Here is a 26,910-nt window from a genome sequence, read left to right on the forward strand (position 1 = left end):
TAGGGAGGTGGGTCTTGAGCTAACCATCCGGCCCTAGCTAAGTCTTATCTTTGCCATAACAGCGAAATCTGTAGAACAAAAAAAAAAAGAAACTAGATATACTACCGTACCATCTCATCCGTAAACTACGATACACTCCTCGGGAATTTTGTGACGAAGTATGACGAGAGGAGAAAGGTCTAGAAAATGTGACGACACACTTTTTCATTTTAAAAAAGTAATTTCAGAAACTCGCCGGCGTTTTAAAAAACAAAACAAAAATTACTATCTTGAAGGGGGAGGGGGGAGCTAAAAACTGAGGTGTGATATCACTAAGACTTTAGAAGCAAGGGTTCTAACTTTTTGTGACAATGTGTGACGATGGTTGGGGGGGGGGAGTGTACCAAAAAGCGTTACTTTATTTATAGATGCCCCCCTCACTGGCGTTATTAAAAAGTGATGTATCCTACACATAAACCGGTGAGGGTTACCGATCCTTCGCGTCTTTTACATTAAGTGTTTTTTCGTTAATTAAAAAAATTCAAACACTTTTAACGAAACAAAAATAACAACAAACGCGAAGTTCTCTCGTCCCGCCATTTAAAACAATCAATGGTGCTAATATTTCCAGGCGAACTCTCTTTAAAAAAAAAAAAATCAGGCCAAAGTTTGAACATCGATCGTAGCGCCACATCTTCCGCGTGCACTGACTGGCTTACAATAGACAGCGTCCTTGTCTTCAATAGTAATCAAGTGATTGAATGCTTTTACATCGACCATTTTACCCCGCAGACGACACGCAGATGTAAATGGTTATTTGTTACCAAGTACGTCGCAGCAGACGGGCTTGCCATTTAGTTCATCTCGTATTTAGAAAACACACCGACCGGACGTATTCGATGTGATTATTTTGTTAGTATCGCTAACCGTAGCTAACTTTAAATTTTACCCTTAACTCCAATTAAAACAATATTTCTTATCCTAACACTGATTTTAACCATGATCCTCACCGTATAATTTTTCTGAATTTAGTTCTCCTAATACATAACAGCGATACCAGCAGAATAAATAAACTCGATACGATACTAATTCGTCCTGTCGGCTTTTTTTTTCTTTAACGGGGACCAATTTTCTCTCCATTAAGACACATTTGGTATTCACCACAAAGATATTCTTGGAGTATACCGTTTCGATTTACTGGTAAACAGACTACTCGTGAAGGCATTCCTTTTAAGGTAAGTCTCGCTTTAAATCTGCCGCACACTTCTATGTTTGATATTGTTGGCCGGCACGATGTGTCACATGAAAGTTGCCTGACCCGGTGTGTCCTGTGAATGTTGCCCGGTGTGTCCTGTGAAAGTTGCCCTGTGTGATGTGTCCTATGAAAGTTGCCCTGTGTGTCCTATGAAAGTTGCCCTGTGTGTCCTATGAAAGTTGCCCGGTGTGTCCTATGAAAGTTGCCCGGTGTGGTGTGTCCTATGAAAGTTGCCCTGTGTGTCCTATGAAAGTTGCCCGGTGTGTCCTATGAAAGTTGCCCGGTGTGGTGTGTCCTGTGAAAGTTGTCCAGTGTGTCCTGTGAAAGTTGCCCGATGTGTCCTGTGAAAGTTGCCAGATGTGTCCTGTGAAAGTTGCCAGATGTGTCCTGTGAAAGTTGCCAGATGTGTCGTGTGAAAGTTGCCAGATGTGTCCTGTGAAAGTTGCCAGATGTGTCGTGTGAAAGTTGCCAGATGTGTCCTGTGAAAATTATCCGACACGGTGTGTTGTGTGAAAGTTGTCAAGTGTATCCTCCTGTGAAAGTTGTCCAATGTGTCCTATGAAAGTTGCCCGGTGTGTCGTGTGAAAGTTGCCCTGTGTGTCGTGTGAAAGTTGCCCGGTGTGTCCTGTGAAAGTTGCCCGATGTTTGGTGTGAAAGTTGCCCGGTGTGTCGTGTGAAAGTTGCCCTGTGTGTCGTGTGAAAGTTGTCCTGTGTGTCGTGTGAAAGTTGCCCTGTGTGTCCTGTGAAAGTTGCCCTGTGTGTCCTGTGAAAGTTGCCCTGTGTGTCGTGTGAAAGTTGCCCGGTGTTTCCTGTGAAAGTTGCCCTGTGTGTCCTGTGAAAGTTGCCCTGTGTGTCGTGTGAAAGTTGCCCTGTGTGTCGTGTGAAAGTTGCCCGGTGTGCCCTGTGAAAGTTGCCCGCTGTGTCCTGTGAAAGTTGCCCGATGTTTGGTGTGAAAGTTGCCCGGTGTGTCGTGTGAAAGTTGCCCTGTGTGTCGTGTGAAAGTTGCCTTGTGTGTCCTGTGAAAGTTGCCCTGTGTGTCCTGTGAAAGTTGCCCGGTGTGTCCTGTGAAAGTTGCCCGGTGTGTCGTGTGAAAGTTGCCCGATGTGGTGTGTCCTGTGAAAGTTGTCCAGTGTGTCCAGTGAAAGTTGCCCGATGTGTCCTGTGAAAGTTGCCCGGTGTGTCGTGTGAAAGTTGCCCGGTGTGTCCTGTGAAAGTTGTCCAGTGTGTCCTGTGAAAGTTGCCCGGTGTGTCCAGTGAAAGTTGCCCGATGTGTCCAATGAAAGTTGTCCAATGTGTCCTTTGAAAGTTGCCCGATGTGTCCTGTGAAAGTTGTCCAGTGTGTCCTGTGAAAGTTGCCCGATGTGTCCTTGAAAGTTGTCCTGTGTGTCGTGTGAAAGTTGCCCGATGTGTCGTGTGAAAGTTGTCCTGTGTGTCGTGTGAAAGTTGCCCGATGTGTCCTTGAAAGTTGTCCTGTGTTTCGTGTGAAAGTTGCCCGGTGTGTCCTGTGAAAGTTGCCCGGTGTGTCCTGTGAAAGTTGCCCTGCGTGTCCTTTGAAAGTTGCCCGATGTGTCCTGTGAAAGTTGCCAGGTATGTGCCGTGAAAGTTGCCCTGTGTGTCGTGTGAAAGTTGCCCTGTGTGTCCTGTGAAAGTTGCCCGATGTGTCCTGTGAAAGTTGCCCTGTGTGTCGTGTGAAAGTTGCCCGGTGTGTCCTGTGAAAGTTGCCCTGTGTGTCGTGTGAAAGTTGCCCGGTGTGTCCTGTGAAAGTTGCCCTGTGTGTCGTGTGAAAGTTGCCAGGTATGTGCCGTGAAAGTTGCCCTGTGTGTCCTGTGAAAGTTGCCCGATGTGTCCTGTGAAAGTTGCCCGATGTGTCCTGTGAAAGTTGCCCTGTATGGTGTGTCCTGTGAAAGTTGCCCGATGTGTCCTGTGAAAGTTGCCCTGTGTTGTGTGTCCTGTGAAAGTTGCCTGATGTGTCCTGTGAAAGTTGCCCTGTGTTGTGTGTCATGTGAAAGTTGCCCTGTGTTGTGTGTCCTGTGAAAGTTGCTCGATGTGTCCTGTGAAAGTTGCCCGGTGTGGTGTGTCCTGTGAAAGTTGCCTGGTGTGTCCTGTGAAAGTTGCCCGATGTGTCCTGTGAAAGTTGCCCGATGTGTCCTGTGAAAGTTACCCTGTGTGTCCTGTGAAAGTTGCCCGGTGTGTCCTGTGAAAGTTGCCCAGTGTGTCGTGTGAAAGTTGCCAGATGTGTCCTGTGAAAGTTGCCAGATGTGTCGTGTGAAAGTTGCCAGATGTGTCCTGTGAAAGTTATCCGACACGGTGTGTCGTGTGAAAGTTGTCAAGTGTATCCTCCTGTGAAAGTTGTCCAATGTGTCCTATGAAAGTTGCCCGGTGTGTCGTGTGAAAGTTGCCCTGTGTGTCGTGTGAAAGTTGCCCGTTGTGTCCTGTGAAAGTTGCCCGGTGTGGTGTGTCCTGTGAAAGTTGCCCGATGTTTGGTGTGAAAGTTGCCCGGTGTGTCCTGTGAAAGTTGCCCGATGTTTGGTGTGAAAGTTGCCCGGTGTGTCCTGTGAAAGTTGCCCGTTGTGTCCTGTGAAAGTTTCCCACCTATACGAGCTGATCAAAGACGCGACAACTAAGCTTGTATCGACCAGATCATAAACGGCACGCTTGACTCGATTCGATGATGCTTGACAACATTTTAATGGACATTACTTTCGTTTTTCTTTTTTAAACTGTTGACTCTTGTTTAGCAGTGATGAAATTATGTTACGTTATTTAGAGTTTTCTTCGCTTTTCTCTTTTATACTATCCTTTTTAATATCGGCGACGACGCACGGCCGAAATTTATATTCAATTTACTTTTGAAAGTTTTTACTTAAAATAATTTGGTTTTGTTTGAAATTAATTTTTGTAATGAGTAGTGACGAGGTATAAAGGAATCATTTTTTTTTAGAAATAGATCTATGTGCTTTTATCCGAAACATCCATTTCACCGTTTCGCAAATATCAATCTTAATTCTTTTTTATTGTAATAACTAATAATTATTAGTTTAAAATCGTTACGATCTGATATAAACCTAAAACTTTTTTTTAGAAATATGTGATTCCCCCCCCCCCCCGGTACCGTTATCTAGTACACCATTTCAATGATATCCCTAACTTCTGATGTTAGACCTAACCCTAATCCGAATACATACATTCTCTGTATCGGCATTAATAGCATTTTGATGAGGAGTAGCCTATTCGTCTGCTGTAAGAGCAAGTCAAGTGCATACCTTCATCATAATCGTAAAGCAAATCAGCTGTTGATGGAAACAGCAAGATTAAACCCACTCCTATATGGCTTTATAATATACGATTAATTTTGAATAGATTAAAGGTGGGCTAGTGTCTTAGTGAAAAACGAATTCACTACTTGAACAAGTCTCAGTCTTTATATAGAAAAGTCATTTTAACTTCAAACTTTTTAAAAATAATTCTCCGCCCCCCCCCCCCCCCATTCCCATCATGCCTATACCCATTTTTGACAGCGAACATTTATAAACAAGACAGTCGAACATGACAAGTTGAAACGATAAAGTTTGTCACGGGATGGCGCTCCGTCTGCCAGGTGTTGCGTGTCGATTAGTCACGTCTGCAGTCCAAGTCCAGTACATTCGTTGTTATATTCTGGGCGAGTTGAATGATATTCACGGAAGTATTACAGCGACAAGGTTAGGACAACCCATACCGTGCTTTCGACAAGTTTTGTGATATTCATACGCCTCTCATGCCCCAACTCTTAGAAATATTAGAACGACAAAGTTAGAACAACCCGTGCCGAACTTCCGTCAAGTTCTATACTACTCTTAAGCCTCAGAAAAACTGCTCTCTGAGAAATATTAGAACGACGAAGTTAGGATAACCCGAACCAGGGGCGTAGCGAAGGGGGGCGGGGGGTGCGGACCGCACCGGGGGACACCATTTAGGGGGGTGACACCAAGGCAAAAAATAGCAAAATATATAGAGAAAAACTCGAGGGGGGGTGCAAATCGAAAGTTTGAGGGGGGGTGCAAATCGAAAACTCGAGGGGGGGTGCAAATCGAAAGTTTGAGGGGGGGGGGTGCAAATCGAAAATTTGAAAGTTTGTCCCTGGGAAGGGTCTCTATGCCTCTGGGGGGGGGGGGGGGGTGACACCATTAAGTGCCGCACCGGGTGACACCCGTCCTCGCTACGCCACTGACCCGAACCAAACTTCCGCCAAATTCTGTGATATTTATACGCCTGTCATGCCTCCTATTCACTAAAATATTAGAGCGACAAGAATATAACAAATAGTGCCAAACTTCCGCCAAGTTATGTGATATTCATACGCCTGTCGTGCCTCTACTCACAGAAAAATTAGAGCTACAAGGATTTTGAAGGATAAAACAAATAGTGCCGAACTTCCTCCCCCGACAGTGATTGGTTACTTGCATTTCTACTCTGAGCGTGTCTCTCGCCAGATACAAAACTTTTATACAGAGTGGAGAATCTGCACATTTCTTCTGTTGGGAAATACTTTTTACAATTGTAAGCGTCACAACTTATTGCAAATAAAAAAAACGTTATTTTCGAAAATAAGCGAATAAGACAAATACTTTGCCCCACCTTTTTTAAAAATTGTTTTTGTTTAAATCAAATTATATTCTCATGGGCCTTGAGCCACGGAGACCAGGTTCTAAAAGTGAAAGAGTTTGGTCAGTTTATCTTTTTTTTTTTCAAATGCAAATAGCAAACAATAGATTAGTCAGTTATCATTATTCCGGTATTTAGTCAACTAACTGCAAGTCGGCGAATCCATAAGCGGCCGGACACGGTACTCACCACAATCCTTTTATATGCCTAGGCCAAGGCTTACAACGAATACATATTATGTATCATTTATTTTGCAACTGCTTCCAAAAATAAATGAATATTTTTTTTTTCATTTTTAAATTTAACCTTTTGTTCCGTGCCTAGTTAACCCATTGCTCCCAGTTAATTTTTTATTTATTTAAACTCTACGTTTAACCCCCCCCCCCCCCCCCCCATCAGCTCGCCCTACAGCAGATGTCACTGGTGTCTGCTTGACGTACACAACCACGCTAAATCTTGAGAATGGCAAATGCCAGCCAACAACGTGACCACTTGAAATAGAATTCATTGAGCCCCCTTTTTTTTATTAAAAAAAAAAAACCATAAATGTTTTGTACTTGAACATGCAAAGGTGCACCTAAACTCTAATCACCCACCCCCAGGCTTAATTACTGTGTCATAAGTTAATTATTCACAAACGTATGTTTCAAAATTAATAATCGCGAAATGCAATCTTATAGAATCATTTGTGTTTCCCGGACTGTATCAACCGCATGCCCCCTGTCATACAATGTGTGGGTCCTTGAAGTGTCAGCGTCGTTTCGGTACGTCGCTTTGTTCGCGCAAGAAACACAACGCCATTGAACGCAGTGTGGCATTTACTTGACATGCGGTAACTGCGATCAAAGATGAAAGATTGTAAATATTTAAAAACTTGACACAGTCGCTATGCGCGGAACAAATAAAAGAAAATTCGTTTATTTTATCTTAGATATTTTCATGCATTGAGATATTTTTACCGCAGTGATCTTGGTGATTATTCGTTACTTTAGCTCAATTTTGACACGTAAAAACGGTATGTTAGCTCATTAATCTTGATACCTACTTAATGCTTGCTCAATAATATGGATGTTAAATGATGTTAGCGCAATAATCCTGATATTAACTTTTTAAATTAACAAAATCTGTATGCTTACTGTAATGTTAGCTCAATAATCTTTATGGTTACGTTACGTTAGCTCAATAATCTTTATGATTATGTTCAGAGTTTCTTCCAGGCATCTCTTCGGGGAGCCTCCCCCCCCCCTCCACGAAGAAAGTCTACCGCCTCCCCCCCCCCCCCGAACGAAATGGAATTAAATAGAAAATATATACTTTTAATAGTGTACGCACCCCCCCCCCCCCCCCCGAGAATAAAGTTTGGAAGAAACACTGATCATGTTAAGCTGACACAATAATCTTTATATTCAACCTATTACTCTACCTCAACAGTCGTTATATTATCGTTATTACGTTGGTTGAATAATACTATGTGAACATCATGTTCGATTAAAAATGTCGTATCTATTCACGTTACGTTGGCTCAATAATCTTGATGCATATCACCACCGACCCTCCCCTGTACTCCAGCGTTCGTGTATGAACGGTTGTAAACCAGGTCGATGAAATGTGACGTCACGTCATGTACTTCTACCTAGGCAGTCGATGGACTGTCGTTTGTGGTACTTGATAGTACCGATGGTACTCTGAACTTGCCTTCTGGGCGGCAGTCTCTGACAGTAACATTAGATAAAGTAGTCTGTAAAGTTGGTTGACTTTGTCATTACAGTGAGTTGAGCTTGTCAGGAGCTAACCTTGTCAGTGTAGTGGGCTGAGCTTGTCTGTGTAGTGAGCTTAGCTTGTCATTTCAGTGAGCTAACTTGTCATTTAGACAAGCTGACCTTGTTATTTCAGTGAGCTAAACTTGTCATTTAGATTAGCTGACCTTGTCATTTCAGTGAGCTAAACTTGTCATTTAAATAAGCTGATCTTGTTATTTCAGTGAGCTAAACTTGTCATTTAGATAAGCTGACCTTGACATTTCAGCTATCTGACCTTTCATTCTGTTAGCCGACCTTGTCATTACAGTGAACCGACCTTGTCAGTCAAGTAAAGTATAAACTTGTCAATAAACTAAACTGGCTTCATCAGTATGGTGAGCTTAACGTGTCGGCCAAGAGAGCTAACCTTTCCAGCGAGCCAGCCTTGCCAGTAAATTGAGCTAAACTTGTTAGTAAACCGAGGTGACATTATCAGCAAGTGAGCTAACCTTATCAGTGGCTTGAGCTAAACTTGTCAGCAAACCTTGTCTATAAAGGGATATAACCTTGTCAGTAAAGGGATATAACCTTGTCAATAAAGAGAGGTAGCCTTGCCATTAAAGGAATATAACCTTGTCAATAAAGGGATATAAACTTGTCAATAAAGGGATATAACCTTGTCAATAAAGGGATATAACTTTGTCAATAAAGGGATATAACCTTGTCAGTAAAGAGATATAACCTTGTCAATAAATGGAGGTAGCCTTGCCATTAAAGGGAAATAACCTTGTCAATAAAGTGAGCAACATCGAGTTCCTATCTCCCTGTATATCATGATCACGCCCGCACTTTGAATGATACTCGACAGCCGCGGGAACCTAGCAGATCTCAATAATTTAGACAGAATTCTAAAACTTTCCACAGTAACAGACAGAAAACCATAATCTGGCGTTCATTAGAATAAACAATAGACCCTCTGAATAAACCATACACCGCCAGCTCTGTATTGTTTTCCGTTTTTACCTCAACAAAACGACTTGGGAGGTAACCACTTTTCAAAACTCGTTCTTTATTTGATTATCCCGCCTGATTTCAAGGATTCTTTTATATCATTTCCATCCCAGCGATTCCCCTAATACCTACACGGGGTGATGCGTATTTTCTCCCCGATCGATGGATCGATATATCTTTAAGTGATGCCAAGCGTGAAATTCCTGAGTTTGTTTGATCTGCAGCTAAATGGAAATATTTCAAAAGCTTTTTGGTTCACTGGTCGCAATGCAGACGTCATCATTTTCACGAATGAAATTTTTAAAAAAAATCGAGTTATTCGCGTGAGTTGTCGGACTTGAATGAGTAAATAAAAAAAAAAAACGTTAGTCCACGTCTGCTCCACTTCACACATTCAAAGATTCCTACTCAGATTCTAAGAACAATGACAGCGTATAATTTCTGTATTCTGAGAACAATTAAGCGTAGAACTTGTATGGATCCGTGTCGCTGTTCTGTCATCACATCACGCGTTCAACCCTCTACTCTCGTTCAGCACGATAGCAAACGAGAGCTCCCCCCCCCCCCCACACACCTCCCCTCCAGCACACATACACAATTTGTGTTTAACTGCACTACAAAGATTTCCTGTCGACGTCAATTCTTCCACGCTCGAATATGCAATTTGTTTTTTTATACAAGCATACTCGTATTGTCGTTCGATTGAAAAGATGTCATTTTTTTAAATATATATTTTATAGTGTACATTTAAAAGAAAATGTTATTAATTCTTTTTAAAAATTATGATGTTATTTTCCTGTATTTTCACACACTTGCAACTGTCAGAGTATCTTCATAAAATTTTGAAAAAAAAATTAATGATATTTTTTTTCGGAAAAGGGGAAGTAATTCTGTTAACATGAGAATCTAAGTCGGCAGTGTTTATAAGTCGCGTCATATATGACAAAAGCCTGTGGCAGGCGTTCGAAATGTCAGCTGTCAACTTGTTTCCGAGTCCTGCACTCGGGACCCGCACATGCCGACGTGAAAATTTACATATTCGTGCGATAAGAATACTCCACAGCGTCACTCGTTTGGGCTGTTTTTTTTTTATTCGACCCACTAGATGCATGTATTTGGTTCGTAACAATTTGTCCGAGTTTTTTATTTATTTTTTTTTTTTATTTCTTTCTTTATTTTTTTGTGGTTGCTCATTGAAATAACAACAACACACACATCACCAAACTTTTTAAAAATTAGCCTTTAAAGTAGAAACATATCGCTGTTACTAATAAACCATTTAGTGGTATTTTTAAAACAAAATGGCGTTAAAATATATTTATCGAATACAGCGGCATGATGGAGGCTAGTGTTAAAAGTTATAATTATTTTATCACATTATATTTTATACAGAATCAATATATTTTATTCATAAACTTTAACCTATATTTTAATATAATAATGTTATCACATTATTAAAGTCTAGGTTAATGCAATGTTTATATGAATAAAATATCTTGATTCTGTATAAAATATAATCAATAATCGTGCCCCAGACACATGGGGGAGGTGAAGTAGAGTTCGTCTGTTTCAGAGACCTCGGCATATGAAGAGATAGTGTGGTTAGCACTATGCCCAGCCGCCTTTGTTTCAGAGCTGGGTGAACTTAGGGACATTCTTCTGACTTAAACCCGGATTCGAACTCGAGACTTTCGGGTCAGTAGTCTAGCTCTCTAACGCTAAGGCGCGCCGTAAAATATAATTTATTCTTCCATTTAATAGAGTAAATAAAAACACCAAAATCTCTAAAAGATGGTGTGCAGTTAAATGAAGTCAAATATGTTTTTCTTATCTTTCCTTTTTTTTTTACTTCTCCGTTGATCTTGTTTGCTTTCAAACATATTATGAAAACAGAAATTTAAAAAATTTACCGAGGGTGAAAAATGCCAGTCTTCACAAGACCTCTCGCCATTTTTGTGTTATCGGAAGTTGGTATTACAAGTTATTTTTTGTGTCGTCGTGAAATGACTTTCGATGATTAAGTTGACATAATCTTGATGATTAAGTTGACATAATCTCGCATTTATACCCGGCAAGTTACGCCGGTACCCAAACTAACGATTAGATCTCGCTAAGGTCTCGTATTTGCACGTGCCCTCGTACATCTCGACGATACGAACGCTCCCCCCGTGGGTGGGGCTTGTCGCTACGCGGTATAGGTCCGAGCCAGCCGAAATGGAGGATTTGGATAAACATTGGAATAAATGTAAACAAATTTTGGAGGAAACATGTCAGGTCTGCTAAAATAGACCCCCCTCCCCTCCCCACCAAACGAATTTTTTCGTTGCTTGGTCACCGGGGTGTTTTCCCGCCTTTTTTGGCCCGTTATCAGATTAAGGTTGAGCTATTGTCCGGAGGTTGGTGAACGGTTTTTAAATCTGATCGTCTGCGTCGTTTTAAAAGTCGAACCCACCTGCCTGGGTGCTCGAGGAACTTGAAACTTTTCTAATAGGTTTATTTAAGTTGATTTCTTGAACTTGGTAATTTTATGAAATAGCAGACACAAATGTATCGGCCATGTTAAATATACCACAGACGCGATCATTATCTAATCAGTAACAAAAACAAAAATTGTCAGAACAGTGCCTACCCGGCTTTAGTCCGGTACCCATTAAAGCTGAGTCATGACGGTACTGACTTCTGCTATTAAAGCTGAGCGGACGGTCATAATTCGGGTACCCACCAAAGCAGAGTGGACGGTCATTTCTCGGGTACCCATTTTAGCTGAATAGACGGTTATGACTCGGGTACCCATTAAAGCTAATTGGACGGTTATGACTTGTGGCCATCAAAGCGGACATATACCAGAACTTTGTATGTATATATATATATATATATATATATATATATATATATATATATATATATATATATATATATATATATATATATATATATATATATATATATATATATATATATATATATATATATATATATATATATACATATATAAAATAGATTTAATAATTTTTCCGTAACTTGAAATGATTTTTTATTTTAAAAAACGCCAGCAATTTACCACAGTTGCGTTTAGTTTGTTTTTTCTACGGTATCGCAGATAAGGTAAAGTGATTAGGACAGGGATAAGGGTTAGAGTTAAGGCTAGCAATATGCTTTACTAGCACACATATACGCACACACACACACGCACGCACACACACACATACGATAAGGGTTAGAGTTAAGGCTGGCAATATGCTTTACTAGCACACACATACGCACACACACACAGACACACACGCACACGCACACACACACATGATAAAGGTTAGAGTTAAGGTTGGTTATATGTTTTACTAACACACACACGCACACACACACACGCAAACACACACACACACACTTGATAACGGTTAGAGTTAATGCTAGCTAAATGCTTTACTCGCACACACACACACACATACGCACACACACAAAATCACATTGACAACCGACCCGACCATTTTTTTTAAATGCCATAAAAATAATCGCACTGAAATGAGCAAGAAGTCTAGTCACACAACCGTGGTCTAAGTACACTTTCACCGACTACTCCGAACTTAAATAGATGGGTCAGGAAGGTTACAGGAGGGGTCGTGGGGTGGGGGGCAGGTGAAATGCATGTCGAACTGTGTGATGCATGCCAAGAGTTAGCCGCAGAGGTCATCGTGACCTGATAATGACGGGCCAACATGGACGTGGGGGTGGGGGAGGGGGGTGGCATGATCCCAATCAGTGCCATGATGTTCAATCATGCCCCGGCGTCACTTCCTCTCCCGACGCCTGCTTTTAATTTCAATGCACTCAGCTAAGGAACAGACAACTCTATTTTTTCTTTAATTTGATGAACGATATCGACCCCTGCATCTTGGTGTCACGCCCCACCCCGATTATCAGTCGAGCACACATTACCAGCTATAATACCACCAGCAGTCTAGTAGAGCTGACTATTTAAAGGAACACTTGCTTTTGTTTAACTATTATTCAGATATAAGTTTTAAAAAAACTTATTCGACTTACGATTTTTTAAAAAAAAGTTCGCGAACTCTGACATGAAACAGCCCCACATGTTAATTCGCGGCATAATCTCCTGCGCAAAGTGCCATGTTTTTTTGTTTTTTTGTTGCTTTTTTATAAATTAAATATTTGTTGAACATAGTAATAGAATAAGGCGTCTGTGTATATATTTAAAAAAATATATTATACCGTTTATTTCATTAATCCAACCTGTCAAAATTTCCCGCTGGTGGGGGTAGGGGGCGTGCCGAAAGTAATGGGAACAGGGGGGAAGGGTGGGAGGGAATTTACCTGACGTCTGCTAATCTCGTGACGTGATTGGCTGGGCTGTACTTCCGCTGTCGTGTTCGTATATTTATTAAATTGTTTCTACCCGGAAGCCTTGCAGCTCTCCTCCGCTGCCTCAAAAACGTTTCCCCCCGGCCCCGGTCTAACTGCAGGTCTTTATCTTCAATTAGAACAAATCTAAGTAACTTTTTTTTTGAGGGGGAGAGCCGAAGGTGGGTGGGGGTGGGGGGTGAATTAGCAATGTTTATCAAAATGTCAGGGCATGCCAAGGCTGAGGTGTCAAACCCCGTGTAATGCCTGTTTGGAACTGTCAGTCGCTGGGAAAAGGGAAGGGGGGGGGGGTGGGGGGGGGGAGTGTACCTGGCGTAGGATGAATTCATACCAGTACCTACTTCATTAAACAGACAAATTAACTGTTTCACAAGCCCCCGCCTACACGGTTTAACTAGCCAGGAATTATTTTTTTTTCTGAGTCGTGTCGGCCGATTCGTTGACTCGCATCTCACCTCTCATAGGACGAATTGAATGGCTGATCAAGTTAATTTACCCGGCGGTAGGAAGGTGATCTGTGGCGCCTAGCTCACTCACCCGGACTCTCGCACCGTCGCTATCTCCAATGTTGCACGGTGTTAAGTTTTTTTAAACGTCGATTTCTGGATGTTTTTTTTTCTGCTGTAAGGATATTAGTGTGGACACTGGCAATAAAAGTAGCGTCAGATGGTGACACAGGCATGGTGAGTGGCATATGTGTAGGAAGCTTATAACATTGTTATAGTTAAATATACAGTTGTAATATAAGTAATTTTAAAATATACAGTTGTAAAAAAACGAATGTCAAATTATAATTGATGTTAAAGTGACACATACATGGTGAGTAGTATGACTTTAGGAACCATACCATTGTTATAGTTAAATATACATTTGTAATATATATATATATATATATATATATATATATATATATATATATATATATATATATATATATATATATATATATATATATAAGTAATTTATAATATACAGTTCTAAGTGAATGTTAAATATGAATTAATGTTAAATGTTAATTGATGTTAAAGTGATACATACATGGTGAGTAGTATATCTTTAGGAAACTTATACCATTGTTATAGTTAAATTTGTTATATAAGTAATTTTAAAATATACTGTTGTAAACAAATTGAATGTTTTATATTAATTAATGTTAAATGTTAATTAGTGGTAAAGTGTGGACAAATGCAATAAAAGTAGTCAAATGATGATACATACATGGTAAGTAGTATGTCTAGGAAACTTATACCATTTTTATAGTAAACAAATCGCTTTTAAGTGTGGTTCTTTCATTTGACGATTTATATAAGGTATCTTGAATACATAGCTCTAATATAATATTTAATATGCAGTTGAAATTTAAGTAATATTAAATATATAGTTTTAGTAAAGTAAAGTTACATACAATGTTGTAATATAATGTAAGCTATATAGTTTTAATGTAGTAACGTTAAATAAGTATACAGTTGAATATAAGTTACGTTCAATATACATTATTAATATAAGTAATTTTAAAATACACAGTTGTAATATAAATAATATTAAATATATAGTTTTAAAATAGAAATGTTAAACATATAGTTCTAATACATGAATTAATAACTCTAAAATAAGTAATATTATGTATAGTAATAATATAAATAATGTTAAATATAAAGGTATAATATAAACGGCGTGGAATTTGTTTTGATTGCTTACTTGTTAAATGAAACTATATTTACATTGAAATGCCATATATATATATATAGCTGGTTATATATAGCTGGTTACATCAACTACGGTAGTTTATCATTTAGGATTAAGTCTCTGGTTTCTTATTATTGTACTTAACTGTATTGTTGGGCGAGATTTTGTAATTAAGTATTAAGTGTCAGCCTATTGATTTCTGATTGCGTAGGGCGTTTATTGATAGGTTGACGTTCTGTATCATAATGTTCAGTTTTTTATCATTGGGAGCTCAGGTTTTTATTTTTAGTTATATCAGCATATAACTTAAGTAAGATTACACCAAACTAATTTATTTTTTACTTTTTGGTAAATGTTTTCAATAGTGATTTTTTTTTCTTTGGTGAATTTTTTAATATAATAAAATAAAGTTTATTGCATTTAAAAATAAAATGTAGGTGAGAATTATTTAGAAATGGAGACAATCAAAGACAATTTTTAAAAACTTATTTTGTCGTTGTGCGAAGTGTATCCCTAATAGGAGTTGAACTCTACAAACAAATTGTACCATGTCGGTAAAATCGTTAGGCTACGTGTGAAAATAACGCCTGTTAGGATCTGTACAATTGAACGTGTCTTAAAACGCCATTTAACATCTGTACAATTACATGTGTCTTAATAACGCCATTTAACATCTGTACAATTACATGTGTCTTATTAACTCCAGTTAACATATGTACAATTACATGAACGCCAGTTAACATCTTTACAATTACATGTGTCTTAATAACGCCAGTCAACATCTGTACAATTACATGTGTCTTATTAACTCCAGTTAACATATGTACAATTACATGAACGCCAGTTAACATCTGTACAATTACATGTGTCTTATTAACTCCAGTTAACATGTGTACAATTACATGAACGCCAGTTAACATCTATACAATTACATGTGTCTTATTAACTCCAGTTAACATATGTACAATTACATGAACGCCAGTTAACATCTGTACAATTACATGTGTCTTATTAACTCCAGTTAACATATGTACAATTACATGAACGCCAGTTAACATATGTACAATTACATGAACGCCAGTTAACATCTGTACAATTACATGTGTCTTAATAACGCCAGTTAACATCTGTACAATTACATGTGTCTTATTAACTCCAGTTAACATGTGTACAATTACATGAACGCCAGTTAACATCTGTACAATTACATGTGTCTTATTAACTCCAGTTAACATATGTACAATTACATGAACGCCAGTTAACATCTGTACAATTACATGTGTCTTATTAACTCCAGTTAACATATGTACAATTACATGAACGCCAGTTAACATATGTACAATTACATGAACGCCAGTTAACATCTGTACAATTACATGTGTCTTAATAACGCCAGTTAACATCTGTACAATTACATGTGTCTTATTAACTCCAGTTAACATATGTACAATTATATGAACGCCAGTTAACATATGTACAATTACATGAACGCCAGTTAACATTTGTACAATTACATGAACGCCAGTTAACATCTGTAGAATCACACGTGTACAGTCAGCGTCTGTCCTATAAGCCTAGGTTTACACTTCATGCTTTCTAATTTTAAACACCGACAACTTTATAAAGCTTATTTTTCACGTTCGATTTAATACTTCTAAATATGGGTCTTCACTCTGTAAAATAAAATAAAGGACAAAAAAAAAACCACACGCACAACAAAGCGGCTGCGGTAATTGTAATGTTGGGCAATGTGCATAGAAAAAGTTATATTACTGGAGCTTTGGGCTGAGCAGTTTTTACAAAGAACATCCCCTATCGACGTGTATATGGCTAGACACGGCGCCGCCCATGTGTTTTGTACCCCCGGGCCTTACGTGCGGCAGAGACCTAAACGATTTTTTAAACCGTTTATTCCCAGGGCATCTAGGTTAGATATCGTGGATTTCTAGTCTTGCTTGTGATTCATAGGATTTTTATAAAAAATATTCTAAACCTTTTTGTGTGAATTTTTAAAAAAGGAATTTCAAGTCTTTCTTCTTAATTTTGTGGCATATAAATAATTTTTTTTAAATGTTAGAAAATTTCATGAATAAAATAAAATCGGAATAAAATATATATTTAGAACAATTTTAATGGCAGGCACTGATGTTTCACGCCGCTAAATAGGTCTGTAAACTCCCAATTAAAGTAGGGATGTATCCCAATTCAAATTAGGGATAGTTTCTGGTTAAAGTAAGGATTAAAATTGACGTCATGTTCATCTCTGTACAGATGCCCTATACGAGCGTATTGAAGCTGTACCCAGGCTTATAAACCATTATATACTTTTTCTCAAGAGGACGGAGGCTTTCTAAAATTATAACTATACACTGTTTTCTATATGTAGAAAAGATGTACGATAAAACTTGATTCACGGATCGTTAGGTCTAGAAGTACTCTTGACATTTTGTCGCTGGCTCGTTACAGCGTTTGGTCGCAAACGCCCATGATGTTCGATTGTACGGCTAGGCCATTTTTACGCCGTTCTATCTTCCGGATGTTTGGTCGTACGACAGTTTAGTCATCCGGCTGTTTGGTCGTCCAACAGTTTAGTCATCCGGCTGTTTGGTTGTACGACAGTTTAGTCATCCGGCTGTTTGGTCGTACAGACATTTTAGTCATCCGGCTGTTTGATCGTCCGACAGTTTAGTCATCCGGCTGTTTGGTCGTACGACAGTTTAGTCATCCGGCTTTTGGTCGTCCGACAGTTTAGTCATCCGGCTTTTGGTCGTCCGACAGTTTAGTCATCCGGCTTTTGGTCGTCCGACAGTTTAGTCATCCGGCTGTTTGGTCGTACATACATTTTAGTCATCCGGCTGTTTGGTCGTCCGACAGTTTAGTCATCCGGCTGTTCGATAGTATAGCTGTCCTTAAGTCAGTACTTTTCGATTGACCAGCTGTTGGACCTTAGGATTGACTGGCTAAGTAATCCAATGTCGAATAGCTGCACAAGATGTACCTGGCCCTTATGAGAATGTTTAATTAGTACCTGACCCTAATGAGAATGTTCGATCGGTTCCTGACCCTAATGAGAATATTTAATTAGTACCTTACCCTTATGAGAATAAATGTTTAGTACCTTACCCTTATGAGAATATTTAATTAATACTTGACCCTCATGAGAATATTTTATCAGTACCTGATCCTTATGAGAATAAATGATCAATACCTTATCCTACGGTACACAATTAAGTCTTACAATTTTTTTTTCTCATGTGTGAATGTGCATTTATAAACTGAATACGTTAGAATAAATAAAAATAGTTTAATACCCCACACATCTTAGGATGCCGTAATGCATTCTAAAAGAAAAGGGGATTCTGACTTTAGGAGTCTGGCTTGTCACCGTTATCTTTACCTGGAGGCTCACCTGGAGATATCTGCTGTCTCTGTTAGTGGAACATTGGCACCAGGTCTACAGACACACCCACTGTGATGTGTGTCACCTGTGTTGAGGCGTCCGTGTGTTCATGTGTGTATGTGTGTATGTTACAAACCTACAAGCACACCTAGGGTGCTCTATGTCACCTGTGTTGGGGCGTCCGTGTGTTCATGTGTGCATGTGTTATGTTACACACTTACGAGCACACTTAGGGTGCTTTATGTCACCTGTGTTGAGGCGTCCGCGTGTTAATGTGTTATGTTACAAACCTACGAGCAAACCTAGGGTGCTTTATGTCATCTGAGTTAAAATATCCGTATATGTGTATGTTACAGACTTAAGGACGTACTCTGTGTTGCGTGGTGTCACCTGTTGTGATAACTCCATTTGTTTATATGTGTATGACATAGACTTAGTACACACTTTGTGTAGTGTATGTTAACTATGTTGAAACGTCCTTTTGTTTATGTGTGTGCGTGTGTTGCAGACTTACGTACACACCTTGTGTGCTGTATTTTACTTGTGTTAAATGTCCTTTTTGCTAATGTGTGTATGTTACAGATTTATCTCCGCCAACCCCCCCCCCCCCCCCCCCCCGAAGAAAGTCTACCGTCCCCCCTTCCCCCGTCCCTTAAACGAAATAGAATTTACATAGGTAATATATACTTTACCAGTGTCCCCCCCCCCATGAAAATTTAGTCCGCCCCACCCCCTTCCCAAAAATACCAAGTGCCCCCCCCCCCCCAAGAAAAATGTCTGAAAGAAACACAAGATGTGTTGCGTGTCACCTGTGTTGAAACTTTGTGTGTGTGATGTTATAAAACACAATATTTCAGCTGGCAGCAACTTATCTGATACGCTTTGTATAATCTGCAGACAGGGTAGACCTGTCGTTAATTCCTTCAGTATTCCAGCTCATACAGTTATTAAAGACAAGCATGCACGGCACGGTGCCAGGTGGGTGAAGACGAGGGAGGTAGAAAGGACATTGGATGGAGGACACAGGAATGGACTTGACCGCTCGTTGCAGAATTATTACAAGCAAAGGTTCTCTCAGACATGAGGGGCATTTTTTTTTATTCCTTTGGTGGCGGGGGGGGGGGGGGGGGGGGGGGGGGGGAAGGCACTTTCACTTCCCGGAGATAGAAACAAATTGATTACAAGCACTAGCAGACCTAGAAAATATGACAAAGAATTGTGAAAAAGTCTACTGTGGTTCCCCAAACAAAGGAACCCCCCCCCCCCTCCTGATTTATGGGATGATAGATCGATTGATTGGCTGATTGACTGAATACAGTAAAACTGTCGTGAAAATATTTCAATCTGAGATGTTGCCTAAAAGGGTTGAAATTCCATGCATGTTTGTTTTTGAATCAGTGTGTTTGATTGTATCGTATATTTACCCGTATATTTAAGTCAATTATGTAATACTTAATCATTTTTATTCTGAAATGATACTGTATTACTTGTACGCCATATCCTGGGTTGCTATATTTTTTAAATGATACGTTGTTTTAGCTTAATACGATTTTTAAAAATTGCGTTATATTATTTTAACTTAATTTTATCTATAGTGTTTTCATATTTACTGACTTATAATGAATGCACAATATTTTATATCAATATAGCCATAATTACCACTGGTTAATTTTTTTTAATATATTTCCCTGGTTTTTTTATGAATAAATTTTACAAACCTCTGGGATTTTAAAGTTTGCTAGTTTAAGAATTGAAAACACAATATAACTCAATATTCATTTTAAGTTATCTTAAAATAAAATAAATTTTACCAATAATCCTGAAAATCCTGAAATTTAGTTTTGTATTGCGTTGTGGTTTGGGTGGAATGAAATTGTTACTAGTATATTCTACTTCTTTTTCGGTCTTAACATTACTATTGTAGAGGATTTCCTTCATCACAATTAAGTATTCAGTGACATGTTATACACCATATGACACGTTGACTCCGACTTCAGCCTGCTTTTCTTTCTGGATTTTCTTCCATAGTATGTGTACATCCATGAACAAACTACAAGCAGCAGTTGTTTCTTCTTCTTCTTCGTTCTTAATTGTTAGTGTTGGGAGTGATCGAGCTTTATCAACCATGACCACGCCTCCATCACAATTAAGAATACGTGTCAACTGGTTATGCGCCATTGAGGCCATTGACTGCGATTTCAGCCTGCTTTTCTTTTTGGATTTGCTTCCATAGCCTTTGTCCAGCCAAGAACAAACTACAAGGCAGCAGTTGTTTGATTTTGGAGTTGTCGCTTAGATCGGTTGCTGTTCCCAGCTAACGAGCCTCATCTGCGAGGTTCCAAACTTGGAATTTTTTAAATTAGCGATTATACGCTCTTCCGCCATATAACCCCCGTGTCAACCTGTTATATAATATAGGGGTGGTCAAAGGAAATGTAATATAGGGTTTTATAGTGTATTGCCTTAAACATCTCATATTTTTGTATTATATAATATGAGCATTATTCTGTTATAGCAGGCAGGTTATAGCCAGTAAAATATTACTCTTCTTATTTCTTCGATGATTAACTAATTATTTTCGTTTTGGTTTTAAATATTGCAGGTCAATTGGAACCCTGTGAATGCACGTGCTGATATCTGCTCAACACTTCCGGTGATGGTCAGCCCCATACGACAATGACGTCACCACAGATTAGGATGAAAGACGTGACCTCTCCACTGTACCAGGTCAAGGTGACATCGCCATGCCAACAGCTCCAAACGTCGTCTACCATTCGCCAGGCCAAACTCTACATTTTCACCTGCCTGGTCGTGTTCAGCCTGGCCAACCTCGTTCTGCTTCAGGTGTACCACGTGTTCGTCGTGTCGTCTGCTCAAAATGGCGGACCGGAAACGAACACTTTCAGTAATGAAAGAAATAATTTCCGGAAGTCGTCTCTAGACACTGAGAATGGTTCGTATAGTGTAAACAAATTGACTAACTCCGAGCCCCCACTGGGGCAAATATTGAACGACAACAAAGGGCGGCACGACGTTCTCAAAGGTCACATCCGGAAGTTAATGGGCCACGCTGACGTAACCGGATATTTGAAATGGTTTTACATCGCGACGAAAGAACCCGTTCCGAAATTTGTAACTTTCGGCGATTTTAAATCGAGTGTGGACAGCGAGGAAGGCATGGATTTGTTAACGTGTTCGGACATTGAGGAAATGCAGGAACCGACGTACGTGGCCAGGGGATGGACCAAGGTCGTCCACAAGGGCGTGGTGCGCGGCAGGCATGTGGCGGTGAAGACCGTGGACGCTGGGGGACGGGACGTCCAAAGTTGTCTGGACAAGGGCGGGAACGTGACCGGGTGCTACAACAGGGCGGCGGCTAAGATCGTCAAGGAGATTCAGCTGCTCAAGTCGCTGGTCCATGAGAATGTGGTCAAGGTGAGTGAAAGTTGGGTCAAGGTGAGTGACTGTTGGGTCAAGGTGAGTGAAAGTTGGGTCAAGGTGAGTGACTGTTGGGTCAAGGTGAGTGTTGAGTATAGGTGAATTATTGTGTGGTCAGTGTTATTTTTGGGTCAAGGTGAATGAAAGTTGGGTCAAGGTGAGTGACTATTGGGTTTAGGTGGGTGGTTGTTGGATTTAGGTGGGTGACTTTTGAATTTAGATGAGTTATTGTGTAGTCAAGGTGAGTGACTGTTTTGAATATATATATATATATATATATATATATATATATATATATATATATATATATATATATATATATATATATATATATATATGTATATATATATATATATATATATATATATATATATATATATATATATATATATATATATATATATACGCTATAGCTGAACTATATAGCAAGTTAGTTTTATTGTTATACAAAGTAACATGTTTATAATAGTGAAAAAAAAAACAAGCAGTTTCTTACATTTTTCAAAGTAATTTTCAAGCGAGTAATGGAACGCTCATTTACATAATTAAATAAAGATATCAACATAAAAAAACACACATAACCGTTATAGAACTTTATATTTTTTGTTTTTGCTTTTTTTCTTTACCCTTCTACCCCACCTCTCTCCATAATGACAATACAAATCAGACACAATTTTAAAAACATTGAAAAATAAAAATAAAATAAAGCAGATTTGCGATGACTAAAAATATTTTGGTTCACTCAGCTCCAACTAATGTTGAGTACTGACCAATGTAATCCTTTAATCATCATCTTAAAAAAGGAATGGGCACAACACAACTGTACACACAAGTTTCCAGTTTCATCAAATTTATACTTCGTAATTAAATTTATTTTTTTCAAAACTTCAAATGATTCGTAACTTTATTTATTCGCGTTTTTATTTTGTATTAATTGTGATGTTAACGAATTTGATTGCTACAATTTATATAAACAAGGTAATATTATGGAAAAAATGTATTTTCAAAAAGTTTAACTAAAATCATTCATCTATTTTAGTCGAAAATAGAATCCTTTTGTGGATTTTTTCCTCTCTTTAGTTGCCATGGAGATAAATGTTCGCTTAATCATGTCAGAAAAGTGTATAGACACTACAGCTGTTTGTGTCCACGGCGGGTAATTGGTCTCTCTCTCTCTCTCTCCTACCATTGTTCAGGTTTTAGGGTTCTGTATTTCACCGACGGCGTTTGATGCGGATCTCAAGCTCACGGTTGCCATGGTGACTGAACTGGGAGAACCTATTGATCTGATCAGACTATTACAAATGACATGGGAAGATCGACTACGGGTGAGTACTCGGATGTACGTTGTGTGTGTGTGCGTGTGTGTGTGTATGTGTGTATGTGTGCGTGTATGTACAGTGAGCGATGGCTTTATAAGTGACGTATGGGCTGGACTTGGAGCGGGGGGGGGGGGGGTGTTGTAAAACACAGGAACTAACAGAGAAACCCGTGCTTCGCTGGTCAGACATAAAGAATAATTACAAGCACAGTTGAATTACATGACTTTTAACGTACCGTTTTTTTGGATACGATGGAGGCTTACTAGTAGTAGAGGAAGTAGAGCTCGTCTGTTGTCGTTAGGTGTGTATTTGTCGGAGCAGAAAGTATACTTGGGCTTTACACGACCCCAAGCAGGTAAAAGTAAATTTTCCGTTTCAGACTTATCGATCTCTAGGGCAGTTGAAGTAGAGTTCATGTATCTTGACCTCAGCATATGCAGGGATAGTTTGGTCCGCACTATGCCCAACTACCTTTACTTTCCCTAACGTGAGTGAAGTCATCATTGTGGGCTCATGGACGTCCTGCAGTCACTAGTTCGTACCGAGATCCGAACTCGAGACCTGTATACTAGCAGCTTAGCGTGCTACCACCCGACTCCCCCCCCCCCCCCCCTCCCACCCTCAAAGCATGCTCCCAAGCCCCTAAACTTTAACAGGTTTGTAACAGTTACAACTACTATAATTTTTACAAATCATACCACATAAATGTTAAACTTAAAAGTTTTGGGATTGGATTGTAAATAAGCATACGAAGTTGAGGTTTTTTTTAAAGCTTTAGAATAAATGTTGCGGCCAGTGCAGTATCCAGTCATCCTTATCTTTTCCAACTCCGGCTGGATACTAATTAAAATTTATCGACTCTATTTGATGACCGGATTTTTGCTGTTATACACGAACTAGCTGCATCCCGTGCTCTGCCACGGTAAATCTTTTTTAAATGTACCAACTTGGGAACAGGACAAAACTAAACACAAACGAACGCAAAAAAAAAACACAAACGAAAAAACAAACACAACACTCATAACATAAACACAATTTAAATGCAATCATAAAGGCATATTGCTCACAGTCTAGCCCGTAGCGCCAAATCGCGCCCTTTCCGGTGATTTGCACCCCCCTCAAACTTTCGATTTGCACCCCTGTCCCCCCCGCCCTAAAAACTTTCGATTTCCACCACCCCCCCATCGCAAATTTTTTCCAACCCACTTTGGCGCCCCCTAAGGTTGGCACCCGGGGACATATGCCCCCCCCCCCGTCGCTACGCCTCTCCTATAAAACCCCTAGCTTGTCCGCAAACCGAAAGATAGAATAATAATTAGTAAACAGTATAAATAATAGGCAGTATTTAAAATATCCGTGTTTTACCTACAATATTTCACTTTATCCATTCACGCATTTTTTCCCAGTACTTTAAATTTTAAAAATTTACAATAGAGTTTCATAACTAAAACCATTGCGCACCGAATGAACGTGATGACGCGTCTATAATAGTGCTTAATAGTTGATTAAAAATTATAAGTAGTAAACATTACATTCAGTGAATAAAATAAATAAAAAATAGCCTTTTATCAATCAATGCTAATTATAATATTCCAACAATAATGTACTCTTACACGTCTGCATAATTTGCATTCACATTTTGCTAATTATATTATTCCAACAATTATTCCGTCTTGCAGATTTTGCATTCACATTTTTAGCGTGAGTTCAATTTATTTTTAAAATACCTCCCTTGGCAAAATTACTAAACAGTTTAATTAGATTTTTCTAACCTACAGCTATTATGTTATTAAAATGTATCCACTTTCTCTAGGAATATTAACGAAAACGATATTTGACATTGATCCTTTTAATATGTTTTAGCAATGTGCATGTATTTAATATTCTCTTTACGTTATGCAAAATTGTACAAACAGTGGAAATTATAAAATAGCTCTATGTCGTTATATAAACAAACCCTACTCTAATACTTATAATAAGACACTGCGGTGCACTCAAAAGCACTGCATGGTGCATAGTTTACTTTTATGGTTCCAAAATCTATAGCGATGACGGACGGACAGACACAGCCCGCTTATATTATAGATTCAGACTTTATGTAAATAACACGGTTAAAGACCTTAAGGTAAAATAAATCCGTCTATGATTATAGTCTAAGAGTAGGCAGTAAAAAAAATACTCTAAGCCAGTCTTAGCAATATTAACTAGAAATAACTTATTATGTTGAGAAATGTGTTCCAGTGTGTTTTGGAGAAAATGTGTGTTCCTTTTTTCAACAAGTGATAGCTGGTTGTTGTTTTATCTTTTTTTTTCTTTTTTTGGACTATACAAATCTCTGTTGATTGTTTTGTCTATACAAATCTCTGTTGGGTGTTTTGTCTATACAAATCTCTTTTTGGTGTTTTTTTCTAAAACTTTTGGGTGATTTGTCTTTACGAATCTCTTTTGGGTGTTTTGTATTTACAAATCTCTGTGGGGTGTAATGTCTCTCCCTTCGTTATCGCGACATACAGACTACATTTACCTAAATAATCATACATCGTGAGTTGTTCTCAAAGCGGGCCGTCCAAATATCGCGTCGATCACATAACTGGCCGTCCACATAACGGGCCGTCCACATAATGAACCGTCCACATAACTGGCCGTCCACATAATGAGCCGTCCACATAATGAACCGCCCTAATAGAGGACTGACCGAATTTCATGTAGATGTAAAGCTATTATAAAGATTTGACCCTGTTGACCCTCCGCTAACCTTCGAACAATCACATCAATAGCATGATTGATTCGATAACCCTCATACACCCACATTCATTGACTTGAGCTATTCCATTAACCCTCATCCACCCACATTAAATGACTTCAGTGATTCAGTTAACCCTCATACACCTACATTAAATTAGTTGGGTGATTCAGTTAACCCTCATACACCTACATTAAATGAGTTGTGTGATTCAGTTAACCCTCATACACCCACATTAAATTAGTTCAGTGATTCAGTTAACCCTCATACACCCACATTAAATGATTTCAATGATTCAGTTAACCCTCATCCACCTACATTCAATGAGTTGAGCGATTCAGTTAACCCTCATACACCCACACTCAATTAGTTGGGTGCTTCAGTTAACCCTCCTGGTCCCACATCCCTGTCGTCAGTGGCGCCACCTACCCTCCAGCGATGCATTCTCCCACCATCAAACGACAGACCCATTGATTTGAGTACCACAAGATGGCGGCCCATAGGGCACACAGAGAACATCGCACTCCTTGACCCTAGTGTTGCAGCATTTTTAAAATCCCGGCACAACTGTATAAAATGTAAGTTAACGATTGGATGCTCCACGTCACGTGTTAGGCCCACATTATTGTTTATTGTGACTTTTGTTGAATCCTACACAATAAAGGTAGGGATAGACAACCAAGAACTTAAGTTAAAACTTTAAACAGTTATTACTGCAAAATAAAACAGCCTACTATCAAAAGGATTTTTAAAAATTAAAAATACGTAAAGTGGTTATGTTTAATTAAAAATCTGTTTAGTGGTTTTCTTTAGTTTAAAAAACTAAGCTATATAGGCCTTCTTCGCTGATGTAGATTTTAAAGACGGCTAAAGAGCTTTAAAATAATATTTGGGAATCAATCACATAATATTTTACAATTTACTGAAACAACATTAGCTTAGTTTTCAGCGTAACAAAGTAAGTTTTTAAAAATACTTCAGAAATATTCTGTTTATGATTTTAACGATTTTAGATTTCCTCAAAACAGTTGTTTCAGTATTTTCTTTCGAATTTTTGTCTGACATTTTAGTTGTAATAAATTAAGTAAAAACCTTTATTAAGGTATTTAATACTAATAAACTAAAACGAATTTCATAAAATTTTCACTTGGCCAAAAGTGAACCACAATAAAAAATGTTCGTGTTCAGTTTGCGCGTGATGTGAATTTTTAACTGGCAAACTGAAAGCTAGCTGATATTTAATTTTAACTATTTAAGTTATACAAGCATGTTACTTGTTTGTCTCCCCCCCCCTCCCCCAGTTCATCGTGTCCAAC

The 26,910-nt window shown here is 38.9% G+C and overlaps 1 protein-coding gene across 3 annotated transcripts in view; it reads left to right on the plus strand.

Moving 5' to 3' along the window:
• Positions 1-796: 796 nt before the first annotated feature.
• Positions 797-26,910, plus strand: part of LOC131945248 (extracellular tyrosine-protein kinase PKDCC-like) — a 36,644-nt gene continuing 10,530 nt past the window's right edge. For 2 of the 3 annotated variants that reach the window (XM_059306298.1, XM_059306300.1), the window contains exons 1-3: positions 13,428-13,688; positions 20,694-21,526; positions 22,726-22,857. In XM_059306298.1, coding sequence (XP_059162281.1) covers positions 20,768-21,526; positions 22,726-22,857 — 891 coding nt within the window. In that variant the 5' untranslated portion in view covers positions 13,428-13,688; positions 20,694-20,767. Of the gene's footprint in view, positions 846-1,123; positions 1,215-13,427; positions 13,689-20,693; positions 21,527-22,725; positions 22,858-26,910 lie in introns of those variants that run through there. The other variant, XM_059306299.1, reaches the window with a different exon arrangement.

This window comes from Physella acuta, unplaced genomic scaffold, assembly GCF_028476545.2.
Source record: "Physella acuta isolate Inbredline_101_S28 unplaced genomic scaffold, ASM2847654v3 ptg000533l, whole genome shotgun sequence".
Classification (NCBI taxonomy): domain Eukaryota; kingdom Metazoa; phylum Mollusca; class Gastropoda; family Physidae; genus Physella; species Physella acuta.